The sequence below is a fragment of the Protopterus annectens genome, chromosome 2.part0 (assembly GCF_019279795.1).
Source record: "Protopterus annectens isolate FY-2018-M chromosome 2.part0, PAN1.0, whole genome shotgun sequence".
Classification (NCBI taxonomy): domain Eukaryota; kingdom Metazoa; phylum Chordata; order Ceratodontiformes; family Protopteridae; genus Protopterus; species Protopterus annectens.
The window spans coordinates 127,216,411-127,239,169 of NC_056728.1; the positions used below are offsets into that span (position 1 = coordinate 127,216,411).

General features: G+C 40.8%; 1 protein-coding gene across 3 annotated transcripts in view; it reads left to right on the forward strand.

Annotated features, from left to right (window-relative positions):
• ANKRD44 (ankyrin repeat domain 44) overlaps positions 1-22,759 on the forward strand; it is a 1,254,083-nt gene that overhangs the window by 854,185 nt on the left and 377,139 nt on the right. For all 3 annotated transcript variants that reach the window (XM_044060611.1, XM_044060613.1, XM_044060612.1), the window contains exon 13: positions 980-1,048. In XM_044060611.1, coding sequence (XP_043916546.1) covers positions 980-1,048 — 69 coding nt within the window. The remainder of the gene's footprint in view (positions 1-979; positions 1,049-22,759) is intronic.

Consider the following 22,759-nt stretch of genomic DNA (forward strand, 5'->3'; position numbering starts at 1 on the left):
GGCAGGTTGATTGGTTTTAAGTCCGGCTTTCTCTCAACAGAGCTCTTCTAGATGACCCAAGCCAAGCAACAGGACACCAGCCAACACTTTATTGACCCAGGGCTGCTGAGCTTTATGGTGAGCATACACTCGCCAGTAGGATCACATATTACCCCTCCCACTATTATGACTGGGTGCCAGTGCACATTTGGCAGCATTAGTCAGCATGGCCAAATCACGTAGAGCCATATTTTTATATCCTCGAGTGACTAGCCCTGATGGTGTTGGGCAGTCTACATTCTGTGTTCTCCTATTTTGCGAATACTGTGCACCACAGTAGATGCCGAAAGCTGCTGATCTGTGCAACTCTTCCCCCTGTAGGGCACCATTTAGAGTCTGTGCTGCTATTTGCAGCTCCCCTCTTCTTGGATGAGTTTGAGATGGAGTCACTCAGGATGTTTTTTGAAGGTAGAAGGAGTCCTCTCGGAGACTCGAGAGAGAAAATGTACCATTCAAATGGACATTGGTTGGAGTTCACGATTGAACCTTGTGCATGGTAGGTGAAGACCTTAACCATGATCCCAATGATTACAGTGAGATATTAGATAACAGTTTTAGAATGAGACACTGTATAAACAAGAGACAGAGCAGTAGTTTTAAAATCCTTATGCTTTGTTTCTTAATCAATTCTTATCCACTGTGAAAGCCATCATGATTGGTATATATTAATTAGATGTCCAAGGGAAACAAACCATTTCAAAGCACTTGGCATTTTATTTTTCATGTTATAGTTGAAAACTGAAAAATACTTACGTTTTGCCTTTGTCATAGTACTTTCTGTAAATTAATTAAAGAATATCACTGTGAAATATGGCCTGTCTAGTTACCACTGGTAAAAATCTCTTTTAAGTGATTTAGAAAGCGAAGGTGAAGCACACCATCAAATATGCTGTTTTTCTCTTGTTATTTATCACTTACTTCCATTCTTCTTTTCCCGCAGTAATGTGGACTGTGTGAAACTCCTGCTGAGCAGTGGAATAGATTACAACAGACGGGACAAGTATGGAAGGTAAGAAGAATAATGCAGCAAGAAATTAACTTCATTGAAGAGATCCACTCTTTAACTGTGCAGTGCTGTCAAAAATATGCTGTGTGTGAAGTCAAAAGGAGTGCAGTCAGCTTTGTACATACTGTTCTCTGTCTTTGTGGAAAGTAGTGTAACTTTTGTTTGAGAAACAGTTGTTTATTCACTATGAAAATTGAGTTGTTAGCATTTTTCTTGGGTAGACCTGGTGACAATAGTTGATTAAATAATTTATCTCATTACTGAATGAATATAGATTTGTGAGTTGCAGCTGACTTGGTGCAAGTAGAGAGCTCCAGATAATAGAAACTGTGTTGCTGGATAGATTGGGTCCTGAGTCAAGGGGCATGACTAATGGAGAAGTGAGTAAGTGAAGGACAGCCTTCCTAGTTGGGGGGTATCATTACATGAGTGCCTCCATCAGACATATTATAGGCTGGGGCCATATCCAGCAGTCATTATCCTTAAGATGGGAAAGTACATCTCCATTATTTGAGCATCTAATATGACCACATCCACTGTGGTAGGTGCTAGTGCATACAAAAGATCATTGATTGAAGCTTACAGAACAGTACATGTCATTGAATGGCTCTATCAGCTCACTTCAGCTAGCTGCCTAATGTTGGATGCCTGTTTTCTCCCAGTTCTCTGAGTGAAATCTGTCTGATAATATTCCTGGCAAGCAATAGAAAAGTAGCCAGGTATCAGTAGACAGTGAAAAATATTTTTTCTAACTTCTAGTGAATCCTTAAATTTTCTTTCATATATACAGCATTGTGGTTCAAATCCAAAGCAGAATTTAAAGCGTATTTGTTGTAAATGTATTTAAAAAATACATAACTAGAATTAATCTTTTTAGCTGAATTTCCTGTGAGTTTGATAAACTACCATCAATCATTGGTGCCCAGAATTGTTGATTAAAGTTGGTGTTCACATATCTTAGAAAAGCAGAAATATTGACGTCCTGTGTGGCAGAGAAATGAAGTATCCATCTCAGATGTTGGAGTATGTCTGGGTGCTGAGGGGACAAATTTGTGGAGAAAAACTTTTTTACGTTTACTAAAGGAATGGAGGGTAATAATGCCAATGACTAACCTAATCCCATGGTTAACCAAAGAGACTAAACTCATGAAACACAGAGATAAAGCCTGGTCCCAATACCAAGCAACCAAAAACCAAACCTTCCTGATAAATTACCAACAGCTAAGAAACTCAGTCAAAAAGCAAATCAAAAATGACAAAAAAAAAAAAACACTGTACAATAATCCAACAAAAACACCATAGCAACCCCCAAAGTTCTGGAGTTACATAAAACAAACTGTTAAACCCTGAACAGTGTACCACCCAAGCTGTTCCCCTACTAACTCAGCTGAAAACATAGCCACCCAATTTAATCTGCACTTCACATATTTAATACAATCCCTTCTAAATAAAAACACCCCATTAACTATTCTCCCACCACCAACTCCCAGCCCATCTCTTTCACTATTAGACCAATCCAGACTAGCTACATTAAAAAAAAAAAAAAAAAAACTCAAAGTAAAACCATCATCACTTGTAGATGACCTACTCCCCAATTCATTTCTCAAAGTAGCAGCCAACACTATAACTTACCCTGTCTCTCTATTAATAAACCATTCCATCTGTGAACAATACATACCTAAACTTTGGAAAATCTCTTACATCATCCCCTTACACAAGGGTGGAACTTCCACCCAGTTATTAACTAGACCCGTCGCTATGCTCCCACCTCTGGCCAGAATCCTTGAAAATATATACATATGCAACTACTAACATAACTACTAAGCAATAATCTTCTGTCTAATACACAATGTGGATTTTGACCCAAGCACAACACCCCAACTACTTGTATAAGCTTCACAGTCAACCAGTTTAGAAATAATGGACAAATTGTAGCTTCCATCTTCCTTGACATGTCAAAAGTTTTTGACACGGTCTCCCATCAAAAATTACTCAATGTTTTAGCCTCCCTCAACCTCTTCCAAACCAGCCATTCCATGGTTCTAAACAAAAGACAACAAGCAGTCAGATGGCAAAATGAAATTTCATTTCTCCTCCCAATCTCAGTTGGGGTACCACAAGGCTCTTTTCTTGAAACACCACTTTTCACCATCTTTACAAATAACCTCAGTACAGCCACAAACTCAGCAACTACTGCAGATGACTCACACTCATCTGTGCAGCCTTCTCCTTTCTTGAGCTCTTACAAATTACTCAGAAATCTTTCACTGACATAGAACAGTACCTATTACTCAAAAATCTTTCACTGACCTAGAACAATACCTATCAGCTAATCAACTCATACTTAATCCCAACAAGACCAAATTAATGCTATTTACAAACTACACAACAGCTCATCTCTCCACCCCTTTCATTATCAACTCCCTAAATAAGACCAAAATAGAACCAATAAACACACCAAACTTCTTGGAGTAACAATAAATAGCACGCTCAGATTTGACACACATATAGCTGAGACAATTAAAAAGGTATGCATCAAACTTTGTTCACTATATAGAGTCCGCCCATACCTCATCCAAACCTCCAAACAAACCATAAGCAGAACACGTCTACTTTCCACCCTCTTATATGCCTCCACAATTCTTACCGACATAAGAAAAGCTAACATGCACAAATTGAGACCTGCTATAATAAAATAGCCTGATTTACATCTAACCACACTAACAGATCACACCACTGCTCATCTGTCCAGCAACTAAAATTCTTAACCAGCTTACCATAGCCCACACCATCATATACCAACCCAGAAATTGCCCTCCCCTCAAAAACTTAGTACATCCCTATTCCAGCAGAAGATCCTTCTGATCATCAGTAACTTTTACTCACAGTTACTGGAGCAGTCACAGATATTCCCTGTTCTCCAAACAAGTAGCTAAAACTCCCCAGCATATGATTCACACAGTTAACCATGCACAATTCAAAAGGCTTTTCAAAGATCACCTAAGAAACAGCTGGCTTTGCTGCTGTACCACATCTGGATGAGAAAACAAAACACTTCCATACCCCTGTCTCCCATCTGCTAATACCCTACTCGGGAAATATTACATAATACCTGAACATTGACTTCCTGTGTTGTACTTAGAAACATTTCTGATATTATTTTCTTTTATGTTCTGAATCCAAGTCTGCTTTGCTAATGTTCTTTATTTTACAATTATGTGATCCCTTGTATTGCATTGTACACCACATTAACTTTTTTGTATTTGTGCTGTTAATCTTATACTGTTGAAACATGGAGCTTTTCTCCCCGGGCCTCTGGCCCAGTCGGACACTCCCGGTAAACAAATGTAAAATAAAAATAAAATGAATAAATAAATTCATCACCTGAGTAACCAGAAGTAGACCCCAAGGATACTGGATAGAAATTAGATGATGGACTTCAGTGGTGACAACCCTTGGCCAGTTGCATAAATACATAATGTTCTGTAGTCCTATCTCGGCTTATTTATTTTATTTATTTATTTATTTATTTATTTAATTTACTTATTTATTTATTTATTTGCAGTTGGTTTACCTGGATAGTCCATTGGGCCAAAATGAACCCGTTTTCAACGGAGTCCTGGGGAGAAAAGCTCCAAAACAATCTAGGTACATACAGTAGGTTACTAATGATAATTATGCAAATGTAAAAGATTCAAGCAAATAATTTCAAAAGTACAGCAAACATTGGAAACAATACAGACTAGTGATGAAACTTGGAGATGTTATAGACTAAGAAAGGAATATTGCAAAGTGATACAGAGTAGTTATTACTTAAGAAGCATAAACTTAATAGGTGCAGTCTAGTACATTCTTTGCAGATACCATGGGAATAATAATGTGAGTTAGGGGAAATAATAAGGAAAATTGCTGGAGTAAACATGGGAGAGAGGGAAGATGAAAATTGCCAGTGTTCGTTATGTGGGGTGGGAGCAAGAGCATTCCCACTGGGATACTAGATGTGCGTGAAGACATTTTTTGAACATATAATGGTTAGAGGTGGTGCGAATGGATGGCGGTAGTGAGTTCCAAAGGCGAGCTAGGCTATAGGATAGTAGGTTTTTGCCTGGGGGACGAGTTGGTTTGTGTACTTCTAATAGATTCTGATTGTTTGACCTTAATACTCTATCAGGTAGGTGCATCTTAAAGGCAGAAGACAGGGAGGGACAGAGAGAGGGGTTGAAAATGAGCTTGTGGGCAAGAGTTAGCTGAGTATAGGTGAGATGATTAGGGTAGTTCTAGCCATTTTAGTTTTTGGAGAGAGGAACAGTGGTGGGTGGAGGACTTATGGCTGTTAGCGAACTTGGCGATTTTGTTGTAGCAAGAGGAAAGTTGTTTTTTTAGAGAGGACTGAAGATTAGTTAGGAGTGGAGCTCCATAGAGAAGGGAGGGGATAAGAAAGGAAGTAGAGAGAGTGATTTTAGTGGTGGGTGTAAGGTACTGATTTTGTCGGTAGAGCATACCTAGTTTTTGATGTTTTTTTTGATATTTAATTGTAGATGGGAGTTGAAATTGAGCTGGCTGTCGATTTGGACCCCAAGTAACTTGGCTTCTGACACCATTTCCAGAAGTGATTTATTTTGACTAGTAATAGAGAATGTGTTTATATCGAAAGAAGGGGTAAATACCATTAATTTAGTTTTAAAAGCATTGAGTGCTAGGTGGTTTATTTTCATCCATTGCTCAGTGATTGAAAAAGCATCTTGCGTAAGCTTTAGGAGTATGGGGGTAGATGTGGCAGAGCAGATAATGGTAGAATCATCTGCATATTGGATGATGTTTGAGAATGGGATAGATTTGCGGAAATCATTTATAAATATGTTGAAGAGAAGGGGACCTAGTATGGAGCCTTGGAGACTCCAGTGGGGGTATTAAGAAATGAGGAGGTAGTCCTTTTCCATTTTACTGCTTGATATCTATTGGATAAGTAGCTGGAGAACCAGTTCAAAGAGGAGGGAGATAGATTAAGTTTTGAGAGTTTAGTTAAGAGCAGGCTGTGTGAGATAGTGTCAAAGGCCTTAGAGATGTCAAGTAGTAGGGTAGAAACAATTAGGCCAGAGGCACGAGCTTTATTTACAGTTTCAAGAAAGGAGAGGAGGGCTGTCATGGTGCTATGATTTGGTCTGAATCCGTATTGTGTGGGAGTTAGAAGGTTATTATCTAAGAGATGTGGTAGGAGTTGAAGTTGGACACACTTTTCTAGAAGTTTAGAAATGGGAGACAGAATAGCAATGGGTCGGAAGTTAGTAACATTGTTATTGTTGCCACCTTTCTGTAAAGGTATGATAAAGGCCTGTTTCCAGATTTGGGGTACTATACATTCTTGGATGGAGCGGTTGATTAAAATGCTTATGGGATAGGCAATTGCTTCAGCAGCTATGCTAAGAAAGTAAGAAGGGATGTTATCAGGTGCGTTAGTGCATGGTCTCAATTTCAGAAGGAGTTTCTTTATAGTAGAAGTAGGTAGAGGTTTTAATGAGAATAGAGGAGAGTGGGGAGAGGGAGTATTAGGGGGTGGTGAAGATGATGTGGAAGATAGGGTAGGAGAAGAGGTAGAGGGTATAGAGTTAGTAGATGGGAGTGAGGGAGTAGTAGCAGTGCAGGGTAGATTGTTGGTAGGGGAGGGTGGGGGTGTATTAGAGAATGAGGTGGTACTAGAGAATGAAGAGGTTAATTTGGCAATAGATTCAATGAAAAAGGAGCTAAATTGGGTAGCTAAGTCTAATTCAGGAGCATTAGGGTCTGGGGTGGGGGTGTGTGGTTTGCTGGGGTTAAGGAGAGTAGAGATACCTTTCCAGAATTTCTGAGGATTTGTTTTATTATTGTTTTGGAGTATAGAGAAGTAATTTTGTCGATCAGAGATGATAAGCTTTTTTATTTTATTTATTCATTCTTCATTCTTACTCTTGGGATTGGAGCTGAACCTCGGCTCCAACTCGGCCATACTCTAGCTCAAAAACTTCTGGTTGGCTTGTGGCTAGGAGGTATCCCATGATGCATCACTAACACAACCCATATCTCAATTGCTGTTCGTTCAGCTCAGACGTGATTCTTCTTGGCCGTGGCTAATTAAAATTTGTCAATATCTTTGACTAAGTTTATTGTTGGCTATAACCAATTTTTTTTTTGGTAGTTGAGTGTTTTTTGCAATCCGTTTCAGAGCCGATAACTGATACTGCATCTCGGAGCCAGTCAACTGAACTCCGACTGGTTTCCCTGACTCTTAGGTTGCCTATATTCCGGCGATCTAGGTCCCCCACTCTATCTTCCAGGTCCACTAGGAGACTTTCTGATGAGGACATCGAGAGAGTGGTGCGTAGACTGCTTCAGACTTCGGCACTGACAAATTTACTTTCGGCTCCGTCCCAGTCTGCTCCGGAGCCTAATGTTCCCTTATACCCTGTCGATGTTCCTCCTCTGAGCTTCTCTGAGCCTTCGGAGCCAGAGTTGTCGGTGCCTGAGGTTGTGGAAAGGTCGGTTCCAGCTACCTTAGTTGGTCTCTTGGTTCCGAGATCCGCTCCTACCCTTTTGGTGCTGTCTGTGGGGACTAGGGTCCTCAGTTCTCCAGTCGGGCCCGAGGGGGGTGCTTTGAATCAAACTTAGTTTCCGAGCCTACCTCTCGGTGCTTCAGCACAGGTGAGTTTGGACCCCACATGTGTCTCAGAGCCCATCTCCTTGGTGCCGAGGACCGTCTCTGCATCTTCGGAGAGGAGGGCATCCTCGGAGCTGGGAAGATCAGCCTTCAAGGTGATGAGGAGTGTGCTGTCCAAGTCTTCAGTTTCAACCACAGGTACTGACACTCTTCCCCCTAAAGCGCCAACTTTAGTCTCAGCTCCCTCTCTCTCCCAACACAGCAGAGACTCGCAGCCTCAGGAAACCTACATGAGTGGTTACCAGTCTTCCGAGGTCTCCCCCGAATACCCTTCTGAGGATCCACCCAGGAAGAAAACTTGAAAGAGGAAACATGTTGATTCCCCTGATGAGTCTATTACATCAGACATTTACCTCGAGGAGTAAGAAGGGTCCCCCAAGTCGTCCTCTGATGATATCTCATTCGCAGATATCCTTGAGATCCTGAAACAAAGAGGTGGCTGGCCCACAACAGCTCCTTCTGATGGGGAGTCAGTGTACCTGAAGGCTTTCGTGTCTCAACCCTCCGCCTCTTGGGTGTCACCACCTTTTGACGAGCTACTGGATCTAGTTTGTCGAAAGGTGTGGGAATCTCCTGATTCTGTTGAACCGGTTCCTAGAAGACCAAATAAATTTTTGTCAGCAACCCAGGACAAGGACTTTCTTATTAAGAGTGTTCCAGTAGATGCCATGGTGGTAGCAGCAGCCACCAAAAAGGAACTTGCCAAAACTTCCTCCACTGTCCATCCACAGAACAAGGAGTCTCGAACAATGGATAGGTACTGGAAGCGTGTCTTTTCTTCAACGGCTTTTACACTTAGATCACTGAACTACCTGCCTCATTTCACAAGGCTCCAGAGAGATCTCCTAAAAGAGCTGGGAGATACCCTACAGGATAACATAGCTGATGTGGTATCTCAGAAGGTTAAATTCTATTGTGAACTCCTCCATGAGGCTGATATCTTACGCAGCTGATGGACTGAGTAGGGCAGCGGGTTCGGGAGTCTCTCTTAGGAGACACTCCTGGATGCGTTTGTGTAACTTTGCAGAGGCCTTTAAGTCTACATTTACCAATGCCCCTTTTGATGGATCCTCATTGTTTGGAACCAAGGTAAAGGACACACTCACCAGGTGCGAGCAGGAAGGAAAAACCCTGTCTGCCGTGGGAGTTTGTTTTTCCGTTCCTTCTAGACCCTATCCCAAGGGGCAGAAGGGTGGCAAAAATGTGGTTCAAAAAGTCTCAGAGGTTTTTTCAGGACACACAAGGTGATTCCTTCTCCAGAGGCAGAGGAGGAGGAAATGACAGTAGACGCCGCCCTAGGGGTAGAGAGGCCCGCATAACCAGGGAGACCGTGATTCCTTTCATGGTCGTCCCTATCAGCGCTCCTGAAAAGAGGCCCGACTGCACGTATCTGGAGCCAGTCGGGGGTCGTATTTCTTTATACCCAGAAGCCTGGCACGATATCACTCAAGACAAGAGGGTATTAAAGATAATAAGTGGGTATTAAAGATAGTTACCAGAGGTTACCATATTCCCTTCTCTTCTCCACCCCTGTGGACCAGACGAATCCCAGATGTGCCACTCAGTCACAGGGATTCAGCAAATCTAGAAATCAAAAAGTTGCTCGTAGAAAGAGTCATCCAACCCGTTCCCGCAGACCCAGTAGGATTAGGGACTTACTACAGATTATTTTTGGTGCCAAACAGAACAGGGGGACTTGAGACCCATCTTGGATCTCAGCAAATTGAATGAATCTGTACAGAAGTCCAAGTTCCGAAAGGTCACATTAAAATCGATACTCCCATTGTTAGGGAAAGATATTTGAATGTGCTCCATAGACCTCCAAGATGCATCCTACCATATCAAAATGGACAGGGCATCAAGGAGTCATTTACGCTTCCGGCTGGGAGCCAGTCATTATCAGTTTCGCGCCCTGCCCTTTGGTCTCACCACAGCCCCCAGGGTGTTCACCAAATGCATGGCAGTGGTCACAGCTCACATGAAACGTCAGGATTCCAAGTGTTTCCATACCTGGATGACTGGCTCCTGACTGCCACCACCAGGCATCTACTGTTACAGGCCAGAGACACTACTATTTCAACTTGCCTGCAGTTAGGGATTACAGTAAATTGGCAAAAATCTGCATTATCACCCTCTCAGCATGTGAATTTTATTGGTGCCGAAATAAACACCGTCTCAGTGAGGGTTTACCTTCCCGTGGAAAGAATTCAGAACCTCAGCAAGGTGGTGCTCGGGTTGTTCGGGACAATGGCTTCGACAATAACATTACTACCATTAGCCAGACTGCACATGAGGGTCCTGCAGTGGTTACTTTTTGCCCAGTGGTCACTGCAATATCTGTCTCTGTCTCACCCCATCCTGATAACAGATTTGTGCAAACAGGGTCTTCGCTGGTGGACCCAGTCCAGCAGTCTAAACTCAGGCAGACCGTTTGCCCCCCCCCCCTTTGCCTCCGTGACCACGGATGCCTCCCAGATAGGGTGAGGGGGCATTATCTAGTGAGAACAGTCCAAGGCACGTGGCAGGAACACGAGGCTCATTTACATATCAACGTCTTGGAGATGAGAGCAGTGCTTCTAGCGTTGCGGGCACTTCACAGCTTTCTCCCTCTAGGGACGATTGCGATACACTCGGACAATATGTCGGTGGTGTGGTACATAAACAAAAAAGGTGGGACCAGATCTTACCCCCTCTGCAGGAAGCTGTTCGAGTGTGGGAGTGGGCAGTGTCTTCCCAGTGCTTTCTGGTCACAACTTACATCTCGGGGAAATCCAACATGATAGCCGACAGGCTCAGCAGGGCTATTCTGATGCCTCACTAGTGATCTCTGAACACATACATTGCGGAACAAATTTTTTCGCAAATGGGGTCAGCCTTGCTGTGATCTATTTGCCACCCTTCTCAATCCCAAATGCAGCAACTACTTCACCCTGATTCCCCCAGAAGGAGAAACACCCAGAGATGCACTCGTTCATGATTGGCCCTCGGGACTTCTCTATGCTTTCCCCCCATTTCCCCTCCTATCAAAGGTAATTCAGAAAGCAATATCTTTGGGAAGGAAAATGATCCTAATTGCTCCTTACTGGCCTCGGCAGATTTGGCTCCCCTTTCTCAGACCTCATCTAATGGACGAACCATGGACTCTGGACCCACTGCCAGATTTGCTGACACACATACCTCTCAACCTGGAAACATCAAAAATCTGGACAAGGCTCATGCAAAATAGGTACAAATCTGTAAACTGATTAACATCTAATTTGCATATATAATTATGTAACCCCACCCACTCCATTGGAATTGTAAGATATCAATTTTCAAACACAAACTGAAGAACAGACCACCAAAATATGGCACCAGAGTCCCCCTGCAGCCATTCCTGCTATGTTCCTTTTCCTCTAGCTGTATACAGCCATAGATTAAGATTCAATGAACTTTGCTACTTAAGAATCAATTGCCTTCTAAAACAGACCCACTGTCAAATTCTGAAAAAGGACATGGGTGTATGTAAGTGCTCACAGCTCTGCCATGCTGATTTTTGTTGGAATCTTAATTTCATGCCTGTCACTGTAATGTACCAAGTTAGCCAGTACAAATAAAACTAGAACAAAAATTTATACAGAGTGAATGCTTCTCTGCCCTACATCTAAGATACGAAATAATACATACTATGCAACACAGGTGAGGTTGTTCAGTTTATCTCAGCTCAATAAATGTCAAACGTTATCCTTGGCATACATGCCTGAATTTATAGGAGAACATTACTAATGTACAAGCTTCCTTTATGCTTTATAGACAACCGCCTATGACCCATTTAAAATATTATTTTGAAAAAAATAAAATCACAGCATCTTTACTGCAGTTTAATTAGAAATCTGTCACACTTCCGGCATAGTAAATAAGCAAACAAATAAATCACTAAATGCACTAATAGAATTAAAATTCCCAGTGAGAAATTAGCATAGTGTCTTCTCTCTGAGTCATAAATAGCAAACACAATGTTACTTTATTTTTAAGTTTCCTTATCTTTCAAAAGATAAGCACCAACAAAGCAATCAAAACCAATGGGTACAGCTCAATGTGCTTAACTCTGCCATTGTGCTGTCACTTAAATTGTCATTTGCCATCCTATAGCCTGTTTGTATGCCTTCATGACATAAATGTTTTAGCTGCAACGTAATTTATATATCAGTGACAGTGACTCAACAAGGTATTGTGCAAGGGTTGGTTTTAGTAGAAAAAAAAATTAAGCATGCTAGTTTTCTGAATATATGACACACCTGTTTATGATATTGCATTTTGTCCCACAGTAAGAATACTATAGCAAGAAGTTCCGACCGTAAATCAGTGTTATCATTTGTATGAGTTACAAGCACTGGCATTGGTGTCCCTTTCTACAGCACCCATTTACAAATAAAACAAATCCCATTTTATAGAAATACAGCTTGGATGGAGCCTGTGTTAGTATACTTAATGCTTTCCGCGCACAGCAACACTGAAAATTGAGCATCGTCCCTTTTGATTTTTAACTGTATAAGAAAGGAAGACAAGACAAGAAAAATTATTTGTCTAGCAATTACACGTACATACCATACAGTCCCCATATTAGCATGTTCATGTTGTTCAAGCTTTTCAAAGACTACATAGAATATGCAGCAGTCATCAAATGAATAATATTGTTGTACTGACTGAGAGCAAAGCAAATCTGTCTGTATCTAGCACACACACACATCCGTTCCAACTCTGCAGTTACCTTAAAAAAGTTCTGAAGCTAAATGGCAGTTACTCAAAAGCACACACCTCCGTTCCAACTCTGCAGTTACCTTAAAGAAGTTCTGAAGCTAAACGGCAGTTCAAAAGCTCCATTCCCAAATGGCAGTTACTCAAAAGCTCTGTTCCCATTCTGAAGCTACTAAAGCTCTTCTTGCTCCATTCCCGGCTAGTTGCTTCCCGCTCGCATTCGGACCGGCATTCTGAAGCTCCATTTTGTTTCCCGCTCGCAGTAATGCTCAAATTAGAGCTGCATTTGCAGGCAGCAGGAAGAGTTTCTTTCAGCTCAATTCTGACTGGCTGGATGGCCTGGCGGTGCTGACATCATCGTGCATGTGATGACGTCATCGCCGACGGCGCAAATTGAAAAAAATTCAAAAGTAAAAGGGAAAAAAATTGGAAATGAAGGAGTGCCACTTGGGAATTGTGACACCCCTTCATTTGGACTCCAAAACTCGGTAAAAACTGAGTAAATTGGTATGGTTGGGAGGTATGCTGATGCACATGTCAGGGGTGTTCCATCCCTCTCTCCACACCCTCAATTTGACAGCTTGGCTGCTCATATTCCATCCCTAGTCAGGCTTCATGACTTTTCCCCTGAGGTTGTTCACATTCTGACATCCTGTCACAAACCTTCTACCAGAAAGATTTATACCAGTAAATGGAAAAGATTCTCCTTTTGGGCCCGTAAGAAAAACCTTGATCCTTACACAGCTCCCATTTCTGCCATTTTAGACTTCCTTTCTCAGTTGTTCTACCAAGGTTCAGCAGCTGCTACTATTAAAGTTCAACTGGCAGCTGTTTCCACTTTTTATTTGGCTAATGAGCCTAATCTTATGGCTCATAGACTGTGTAGAGCTATCCTTAAAGGGACCACCTTGTTAAGACCCCCAGTCATGGATCCGGTGGCGCCATGGGACTTGAACTTTGTTCTCCATAGACTTACGTCAACTCCTTTTGAACCCTCAGTAACATGTGACCTTAAGTTATTGTCTTGGAAAACTATATTTTTAGTGGCTATCACTTCTGCAAGAAGGGTCTCTGAACTGCAAGCTCTTTCCATTAAGCCCGTTATTTGGTGTTTCACAAAGATAGGGTCTCCTTATGGACAAAACATTCCTTTATTCCTAAGGTGTCTTCTCAAGCCAATATTAATCAGTCCATTGAATTTCCTGTTTTCTTCCCTAATTTTTCTAACAAGGCAGAGTACAAATTTCACCAACTGGATGTGCATAGACAATTGCATTTTTATCTGGACAGAAGTACAGATTTCAGAAGATCGGAGCAATTGTTTCTTTCCTTTTCATATGCTAGGAAGGGCCTTCCAGTTTCTAAAGTCGCATTATCTCACTGGATTTCCAGCTGCATTTCCTTTGTCTATTCATCCAGTGGCAAAGATCTTCCCTTCAAGGTGAAAGCTCATTCTACCAGGTCTGTGTCTACCTCGGTAGCTTTTCAGGCTAAAATTCCAATAGACAACATTTGTGCTGCAGCAACATGGGCTTCACCTCATACATTCATTACTCACTACAAATCGGATATGACTTCCAGGAGCAGGTCTTCCTTTGGTTCCACAGTACTCAGGAGCATTTACCAATGAGCCACCCAAGATGAAGGTGCTAGGGACGCTGTCCCAAGAGTAAGAATGAAGGCGAGATAGGACTACAGAACATAAAGAAGTTATGTATTTACCATAACGTTTGATGTTTGTAGTCCAAGTCCATCTCACCCTTCATTCTTACAAACCCACCCTCCTGCCCCCTCCTTGAGGACCTGGGGGTAGAGTGTCTCCTGTTTGGTTATGTTAGTCCTTTCGACTTGGTTTGTTCTTTGTCTCTGTATGTTTCTCTTTGCAGCAAACAAAATATGGGTTGTGTTAGCGATGCATCATGGGATACCTCATAGCCACGAGCCAACCAGAAGTTTTCGAGGTAGAGTATGGCCGATCCCAAGAGTAAGAATGAAGGGCGAGATGGTCTACAAACATCGAACATTATGGTAGGTACATAACTTATTTTTTGCACTGTCATCACTGTGTGATTGTGGCCATACATAATCAGTGCACCAAAGACAATGGCACAAGTGGAAATATTGTGAAGAAAGCTCCAAAAAATGTTTATTTTGAGATGAGCCATCCCCCAAAAGGGGGTGGATATCAGTCCACCTCCTTAACCTCCAGTAGTATTTTTTTTTGGGGGGGAATCCTTTTCGATAAACATTTTAATCAACTTCTGGCTTTCCTAGAAGTATCTGCTGTCATCAGAAATCATCTGTGCCTTATGGATGAATTGTCCCTAAGCCTGGCCTTTTTTCATTCTGAAGAGTATGAACTATTAAAATGTAACTAATACTAAAAGTGGAATTTCTATATACATTTGAGTGAAACTTACCATCCATCTTAGAAATATTGACATCTAAATAATCGGTGCTGTCCTTATAAAATTGTATTTAAATTTAAGAAGATAAGTCGTACTGTACAGATACTTAATAAATCCCCCTATGCCATCTGGGGTGGGGTGCCTTCCATAGAAGAGATATGTCATTAAGGTACATTATGTACAACAAACATCATAATGTTTTGGTGTGATTTCATGACCAGGTTTGTGAACAAAGGGAACACCCATCACAACATCTTTGCTTTGTTTATATGTGCCCCCTCTCAAAAAAGATGTAGTTGTTCTGTAGAATAACATGCATTCACTCTGTAATAATTCTAATTTGCTTGCTGCTAGGCAAATCAAAACATATTAGGGAATCATGAAATGACTCCTTACCCTCTACAATGTAGTGCAAGTAAAAGGATCCATTACATCAGTTGTTAAAAACATGGTGACATCACTACACAACTCCTGCCTGAATCTGCCCAAGAAGGCCCAAGAGTCATTCAGTGTATGCTGAATATATGTAAAAACCTGTTTAAATGATCTAGTGACACACCCAGCCAACGGGTTTGTCTTTTTGTCTTTGACCCTTGGGCAGACACTCTGGATCTGAATAATGGATTTTCTGTGCTTTTATGTACTTTTGGTATCCCAGAGATGGAAGGAATAATGGGATGTGGTTTGTGTAAAAAAAAAAAAAAAAAAGTTTTCACATCAGTCAAGGCTTGAAGTAACCAGTCTGCCCAGAGCAGATCAGATTTCCTAAAGCTAATGTTAATCTCATTCTTGGATACCTCCTGATAGGTATTATTGTCACTTAAAGTGCCAGACACATTTTACTAGAATAGTTGAGTCCAATATCACTATCCTGCCTTCCTTATCAGGTTTCATAATCCTAGGATGTTTATGATGGGTGGAGTAATACTTCGTTTTTTTGTTACAAGGAAAGCTATTTCCACTGTATAGCACAGTCCTTCTCTATTTGTAGCACAAGACCAAATTCATTTTTCTAGAGTGAGAATAGTGTGTTATAGAAACATTCCATAAGTTGCAGTGGTTTTGTTAATGTTTCTGATCTTGTAAATGGTTCGGTTAGACCTGAGTGTAGAGCATGGAAAATAGTTGGAGTACTAGGAGTTGTTATGGCAGTGTAGATTTAATACCTTCAATATACTTAGCCTAAACAATGTTATTTCGATAGCTCCATTTCTTACAATTAACTGTTTAATAGTTGTATAGTTTTAGATAAAGGTGCATTACTGATAAGCAATTAATTTGTGTAAAAAAAAGTTTTTTGTTTGTGTTGACGTGTATAACATGTGTATTCATTTCTGTGATATTTTAACATAGTTTTAAGAATATTTGTAAAATTGTAAACATTTTAATAACATTTAGATTCTGTTTCTCTACACTTTAATTGATTGATGTACTAGGATATTTAAGCTATTCGTGTATTAAGCAATTTAGTTCTGATGATGTCCTTGAATTGAGTAGGATGAAAGAGGTTAATTCTGTTTTTGAGCTTCTTTGGGGATATTTCTGCTAGTGCTAGTGCAATTGTCTTTTGTTCACATGTTTGTTCCTGTGTGTTTGCCATATCTTTGTTTTTTAAAATGTATGATCAATGCAGTGAGCCTCATGGTAGCAAAGTAGTAAGATATATCCTTCACAGTTGCAACATGTGGGGGTTCATTCCTGACTTCCTTCAGATGTCACCAGGGGTTTTCCCCATATCGGCTGTACAAAGTTGTCCATGTATAGTTGCATTTACCCCTGTCCTTGTGGCCTAGATCATCATGTTCACAAATCGTAAATAAAATAAGTAAAACAAAATCATCAGAATAGGTACTCCTGACTGCTGAGTCTTCCTCACTACTGCAGCTTTGTACTCCATCCTTCTGAGTCTTCACCATGTCTTCTGGACTGCATAGGCCATTGAATACATAGGCGATAAGCTGAATAGTACTTTGCCTTTTTTTATAGTCATTTTGCAGTACCAAAGGGGTTTATACCCATCCTTTTGTTTACCTTTGGAGTTTTGTAACTATGATGAAGTCTGTCTTTTTTTAGTCTCCAATGAGTTTTATCCTCATTTCTCCAGCTGACTTCAGATATTTGTATTCCATTTTCAGTCTTTCTTCAGTTTTGTTGCCTTTTTTCAGTATGTGCGATTTATTTCTTACTGTGTAATTTGTGTGCGTCTTCTGTTTATTTGCATTTTGGTGCCCATTTTTCATTTTCACATAGGGTTCCATGTTTTTTCCAGTCTGCTTATGTACTTTTGTGTTTATGGTATAATGTTTCTATGAGCATTTTGTGTTTTCTTCATTTAACTTTGACCTATTTGAGATGTCCTCCACACATAGAACCCATACATAAGTTACTATATGAGTAAAATAAATGAAAATATGTCGACGCAAAAATTCACAAAAACTTTAAAAACTCCATGCAAAAAACAAAGAAAGATTGAGATATGGATGTCATTTACTGTAATGTGGTAGTGGGTAGTATCTGCCATAAAAACATACTTGGATTTAAAACTAAACCAAACCATGCTTAAAAATCATACAGTGCATCCTTGAGTATTCAGAAACATTGTAAGCCTTGGTAACTACATTATGTATAAAAGAGAGAAATACCTGGGTGAAATTTGTTTGCTTGTGGCCAAAATGAGGGACAGTTCAACTAGATTTAAAAGGATTAATATTAATTACAATGTATTTATTGTTCATGCTGGATTAAGTATTCTAATGAGCTTTTGAGGATGTGGAGGAATTGACTATCATACCATGTAAAAAAACACATCACTTCAGTGGAATCCACCTGTTGCCTCATATGGTGCTGCTGGCATATCAAGACAAAATTATGGTGAACTTCCAAGATGGCTGCTCACTGATCAATAGGTTAATTACAGCTTCCCCATGTGAAAACAGAAAAATATGAAAAAAGCTAGTAAAATCTATCAGTTTGGGTAAAAAATCAGTTACTGTGTGGAGATTGTACAGCCTGTATGCTATTCAGAAATAAAGGAAGTAAATAAATGAACCAGTAAATAAACCTGTAAATGATTTGAAAAACTGTTAACAATTTGGAAGCTTCTTATAAGAAAGCAGTTCATGTCTGAACTTGAGTAGAAGAAATGGCTTACAGTAATTTAGAAGAAAAGTAAATACATTCATAGGTATTTAAAGTAAGTGAAACTATGAAGGTATATAAAAAGTAAAATAAAAGGCTGGAAAAAATTAGAATCCTTAACTAGCTATTCAGACGAACTGATAATTCAGAGGTTGAAATGAAGAAAAGACTGGCTGAGAATGAGGCTTCTTAAGAAGAGCTGTTTCAAAAAATAGTAGACAAAGTATGTAGAGAAAACCTGAGATTTTCTGCCGTACCAGAAAAACTGGGAAGAACAGACTGATTCAATTTTTAAAAGTACAAATGAATAGCTATACTGGTTCTACAATAGGATTTGTAAATTGGTAGGACATATTGTGTATGCACTCAAAAACTGGCCATGAGAAGGCAACCAGTAAGTGTAGTAGTAAAAATGAAATCATACCAAAAGAAAGAGCTGCTCAAAACAAAACTGTGGCAGAAAAGTATTAAACATTGGTGACAACAGACTGTTTGTGGAAATGATTATTCACTGCTCACCAAGGAGAAGAGAAACAGGTTCATCCCAGCTATCGGGTAATGTTGAGAGGTAGGTGTGATATTCAAGTTGCTGTATCCAGTTGTGTTCAAAACATTTTTTGGACGATTGAATATACTTTTCAATGCAGAACAGGTTGAAGAGGAAGTAAAATTTAACTACGAAAGAGTGAGTCAGTAAGCAGAATGGACTGGGCTTCCCATTCCTCTAACAGCAGCAACAAAGTTCAGAGACTCTGCTGCTGAAACATTTTCCATTGTTTCAAAGGTATTTTTTTTAGTGATACACAAATGCACATAAGCTGACTAGAAGAAAAATCAGGTGGGTCTTGGATCTGAAAGAGACTGGAGATGGAGGTGATCAGGAAAAAGACCAACAAGAATGTGATATTTATGAGTGAATGGAAGGCTGTAAAAGATAATTTCTGTTAGATGTAGTGTTAGACATACAAGATGTGGCCTTTCAGGCAGGAGTGCCTGAGAAAGATTGGAATTTTGTTGACTGTGTTAAAGTGGTTTATGAACTGTAAAGCATAAATCCCACATTGTCATTAATGTTTAGAAAGACAGGTAAGGAACTGAATCTGTAAATGTAAGTAAACAGTTTTTGTTCTTATTAATTGTTTAAAAATGTTGATATAAATTACTTGCTCTGTTGTAAAGCAATTTTGTGCTGTGTATAGTCATAGATATTTTAAATGTGATGCAAGGAATCTTGTTAGTGATTGCTGTGATAGTTTCCTTAGTTGTAATATATACAGGCTTTACACTGTAACAGGGTAAGAATGGCTGCAAAGAAACAAGTCAAGTTTTATATATATATATATATATATATATATATATATATATATATATATATATATATGTGTGTGTGTGAATCTACTACTATCCACCGAAAGCACATTTCATCGAAAATCAAATTAGAGTGCACTTTTCACAGAAAGCTCATTTCACTGAAAACACAATTCACAGAAACACATTTCACCGAAAGTTGTAGATGGCCTTTACCCCACTGTAGTGCGACCCTGGAGTTAGTATATATAGTAAGGGGGGTGTGGGGGGCACCCCCCACATATTTTATGTATATATTATTGTCAGAGAACAGTAATATATTGCAATTACGTGTATACATGTATATAATTCAAAATATTTAAAATGTAAAAAAGTAGATACCAAACAGGAGAGGACCCAGGACTGAACCCTGTGGTACTCCACTTGTCACTGGTCTGAAGTCTGATTTGGAGTCTGCTACTTTCACAGTGTGGGTGGGTTCTGTCAGTGAGCCAGTTGGCAACCCATCTTGTGACATAGGGATATAAACCTAGTTTAATGAGTTTAGCTATAATTCCAGAGTGGGGGATGGTGTCAAAAGCCTTGGCGAGATCTAGATAGGCTGTGTGAACCACCTTTCCCTCGTCTACGGCTTTGGTGACTGCTTCAAAGAAGGCAATCAGGTTTAGGAGGCATGATCTTCCTTTTACAAACCCGAACTGGATGGGGTCCAGAGTTTGGAGATTACCAATATCTTTGTTTATAAGTTCCATGATGATATGTTCCATGGCCTCTCAGACCAGGCTCATTAGGCTAATGGGGTGGTAGTTCCCAGGGTCTGTGGTGGCTCCCCCTTTGTGGAGTGGGATAACCGTCGCTGTGTGCCATTCACTGTGCACAAAGCCTGAGGTGAGGCTATGATTGAACATGGTGCTTAGGTGGGGTGCCAGTTCATTCTGTAGTTCATGTAGAACCCAGCCTGGGATGTTGTCAAGTCCCATGGATGCTGTGTTCTTGCCTTTGGTGAGTTTGGTTTTTACCTGTGCAGCCGTGATTACAGGAACTTTGCATTCTTCCGGTATAGAGATGGGCCCTTTAGGGGGGGTGGGGGTGGGGGGGTAAAGTTAGCACTGAACCTATCTGCCAGGATATTGGCAATATCAGTTGGTTCTGTATATTTAGTGTCATTGTGCTGTGACTCAGAGCAGATCTGAGTGTTGCCATTGAGATTCCTGACGTAGATATAGAATGCTTTGTGGTTGTCTTTAGAACCAGTGGCGATTTTGTTTTCATAACTAGCTTTGGAGGATTTTATGAGGGATCTCAGCTTTTTACGGAAGCTGACCAGGGAGTTCTTCCAATCATGGGATTTTTACTCTTTTTTTTGCAACAGTTTCTTTCTTCTGTTGTAGAGTTTGTTTATGGCAGGGGACCATCAGATTGGCTTCCTTTTTTTGGAGGATAGCATCTTGGTTCTGTTAGGGATAGCACGATCCATGCACTCGTGTAAGTGCTTATAAAGTGCATTTGTGTGGGATTCAGCATTCGTACCTCTATTGTCCATCTCCATGGGTGTCGTGAAGTTTGCTACTTCTAGTTTAAGAAGTGTGAAGTTGGCTTTGGAGAATTTTTTCACGGTGGCTTCCGTAATGGGGGCTGGGGGCGGGATGTGGATGCCTATGCTGATTAGCTTGTGGTCAGATCTGACCAATGAGTAACTGACCTCTGGTGTAGAACACCAGTCGTCCATGCTGGTAATGACCAGGTCTAGGATATTGCTGCCCCCTGGTGGGGGTGTAGATAAGTTTATCCAAGGTGTTGGAATTTATGAATTCCAGAAAAGGTTGAACAAAAGAGTTGGTACATGAGTAGTTTTCCCAGTTAATGGTGGGGTAGTTGAAATTGCCCATTATTAGGGTGTTGGGTTGTACCCTAATATTTTCCAGTGTATCAAGAATTGAGGAATGGGAATCCTGGGGCATGGTGGGGATCTGTAGCAAATTACAGTTTGGATTGCGGTGTTGCCCAGAGTTAGTTACACGTGGATAATCTCGGATGCATTATGCTGCGCAGCTAGCCTGGAGGTGTGGATATCATTAAGAATATGGACACTCCTCCACCTTTAGTGTTTCGGTCCAGGTTAGGTGGCCGACAGGTGTGTTATGATTTATAACCTGGTAATTCAGGAGTGCTCTGTGGAGCCATGAACCAGGTCACTGTCACTGCACAGATGTCGATGTTTTCCATTTTAAAGAATGCCTCGAGTGAATGCATTTTGAGGTTTAGACTTCAAGCATTGAGTGGCATTACCCTCAGATTTTGCTTGCTTGTACCTGTTATGGTGGTGAATTTGTCATTTGAACATTGCCTAAAAAAGGCACTATAGGGGTGGCAAAAGCCTTAGCCAGTATCCGGAATCCCAAGGGCGACAGGTGCAGGCCATCTCCGGCAAAGCATTGTGGTCTGTCGATCATGTCATCCCAGGCAGACAGGTACTGGATCCCCTTAGAATGACACCAGAAGCTTAGCCAATTGCTGAAGCCAATCATTTTGTCCTTGTACTGTGGTATTGTTCTGGTTGATGGCAGGATGCTACTCAGGGCTAGGGTCATACCTGCCTGGGCTACAAGATCGGAGAGCTCCTCCTTGTCCCTTTTCATGTAATCCAGAGAGTTACATCTCAGGTCATTCACGCCAACATGGACAATGACAAAGTCATATTTGTAATTCTAGAGTGACCTGAGTGCATGCATTATATGGCGGATCCTGGCACCTGACAGACAGCTGACAGTAACTTTCTCCTTGTTTAGCCTGGTGAGTGGAACATCAGTTTGCCTGACTATACAGTCACCTATGACTAGACTGTTGGGTACGTTGGTATCCCTTATGGGCTGTGGTTGAGTGGCACACTGAGTTTGTGGGCTATGTGTCATTTGGGTTGTGTTGGGGGTGGAGGTTGCATGCGTTTCTGCTTTGGAGGTGTCTGTTGCTTGAGCAGATTTTTATTGAGAGCTTCTGCGAATATAGGTGTGTGTTTAGTGGTGTAGGTTTTGAGGGACTATGTGATGAGTGTGGTGTGGTGCAAGTGTTTACCTTCTCCTCTTGACTGTCTAGTCCAGTCTTGGGTGAAGAGAGCTTTGCTTCCAGTTTGGCTGTATAAGTGCATCTCTCACAGGTTATAGTGTAGGGTGGTAGAAGGAGAGGGTTGTCTGTGTACATGAGGCAATTGCTGCATTGCCCCAAGATGCCCAGATTCATCAGGTAGACAGGAGAAAACACTGGGAGCTTGACCCTTAGACATGCCTGGATAGGTGCTTATTTATTAAGTACTAAAAACTGTTTTCCTCTAGACAAGTGAGGAAAGTTTAGTGCTGTAGTAATTTGTAGCTTATTTAGTGCTTGCAACGAGTTCTGAACAAGTGCTGAGCTCAAAGAAACAGATTTGAGTGCTAA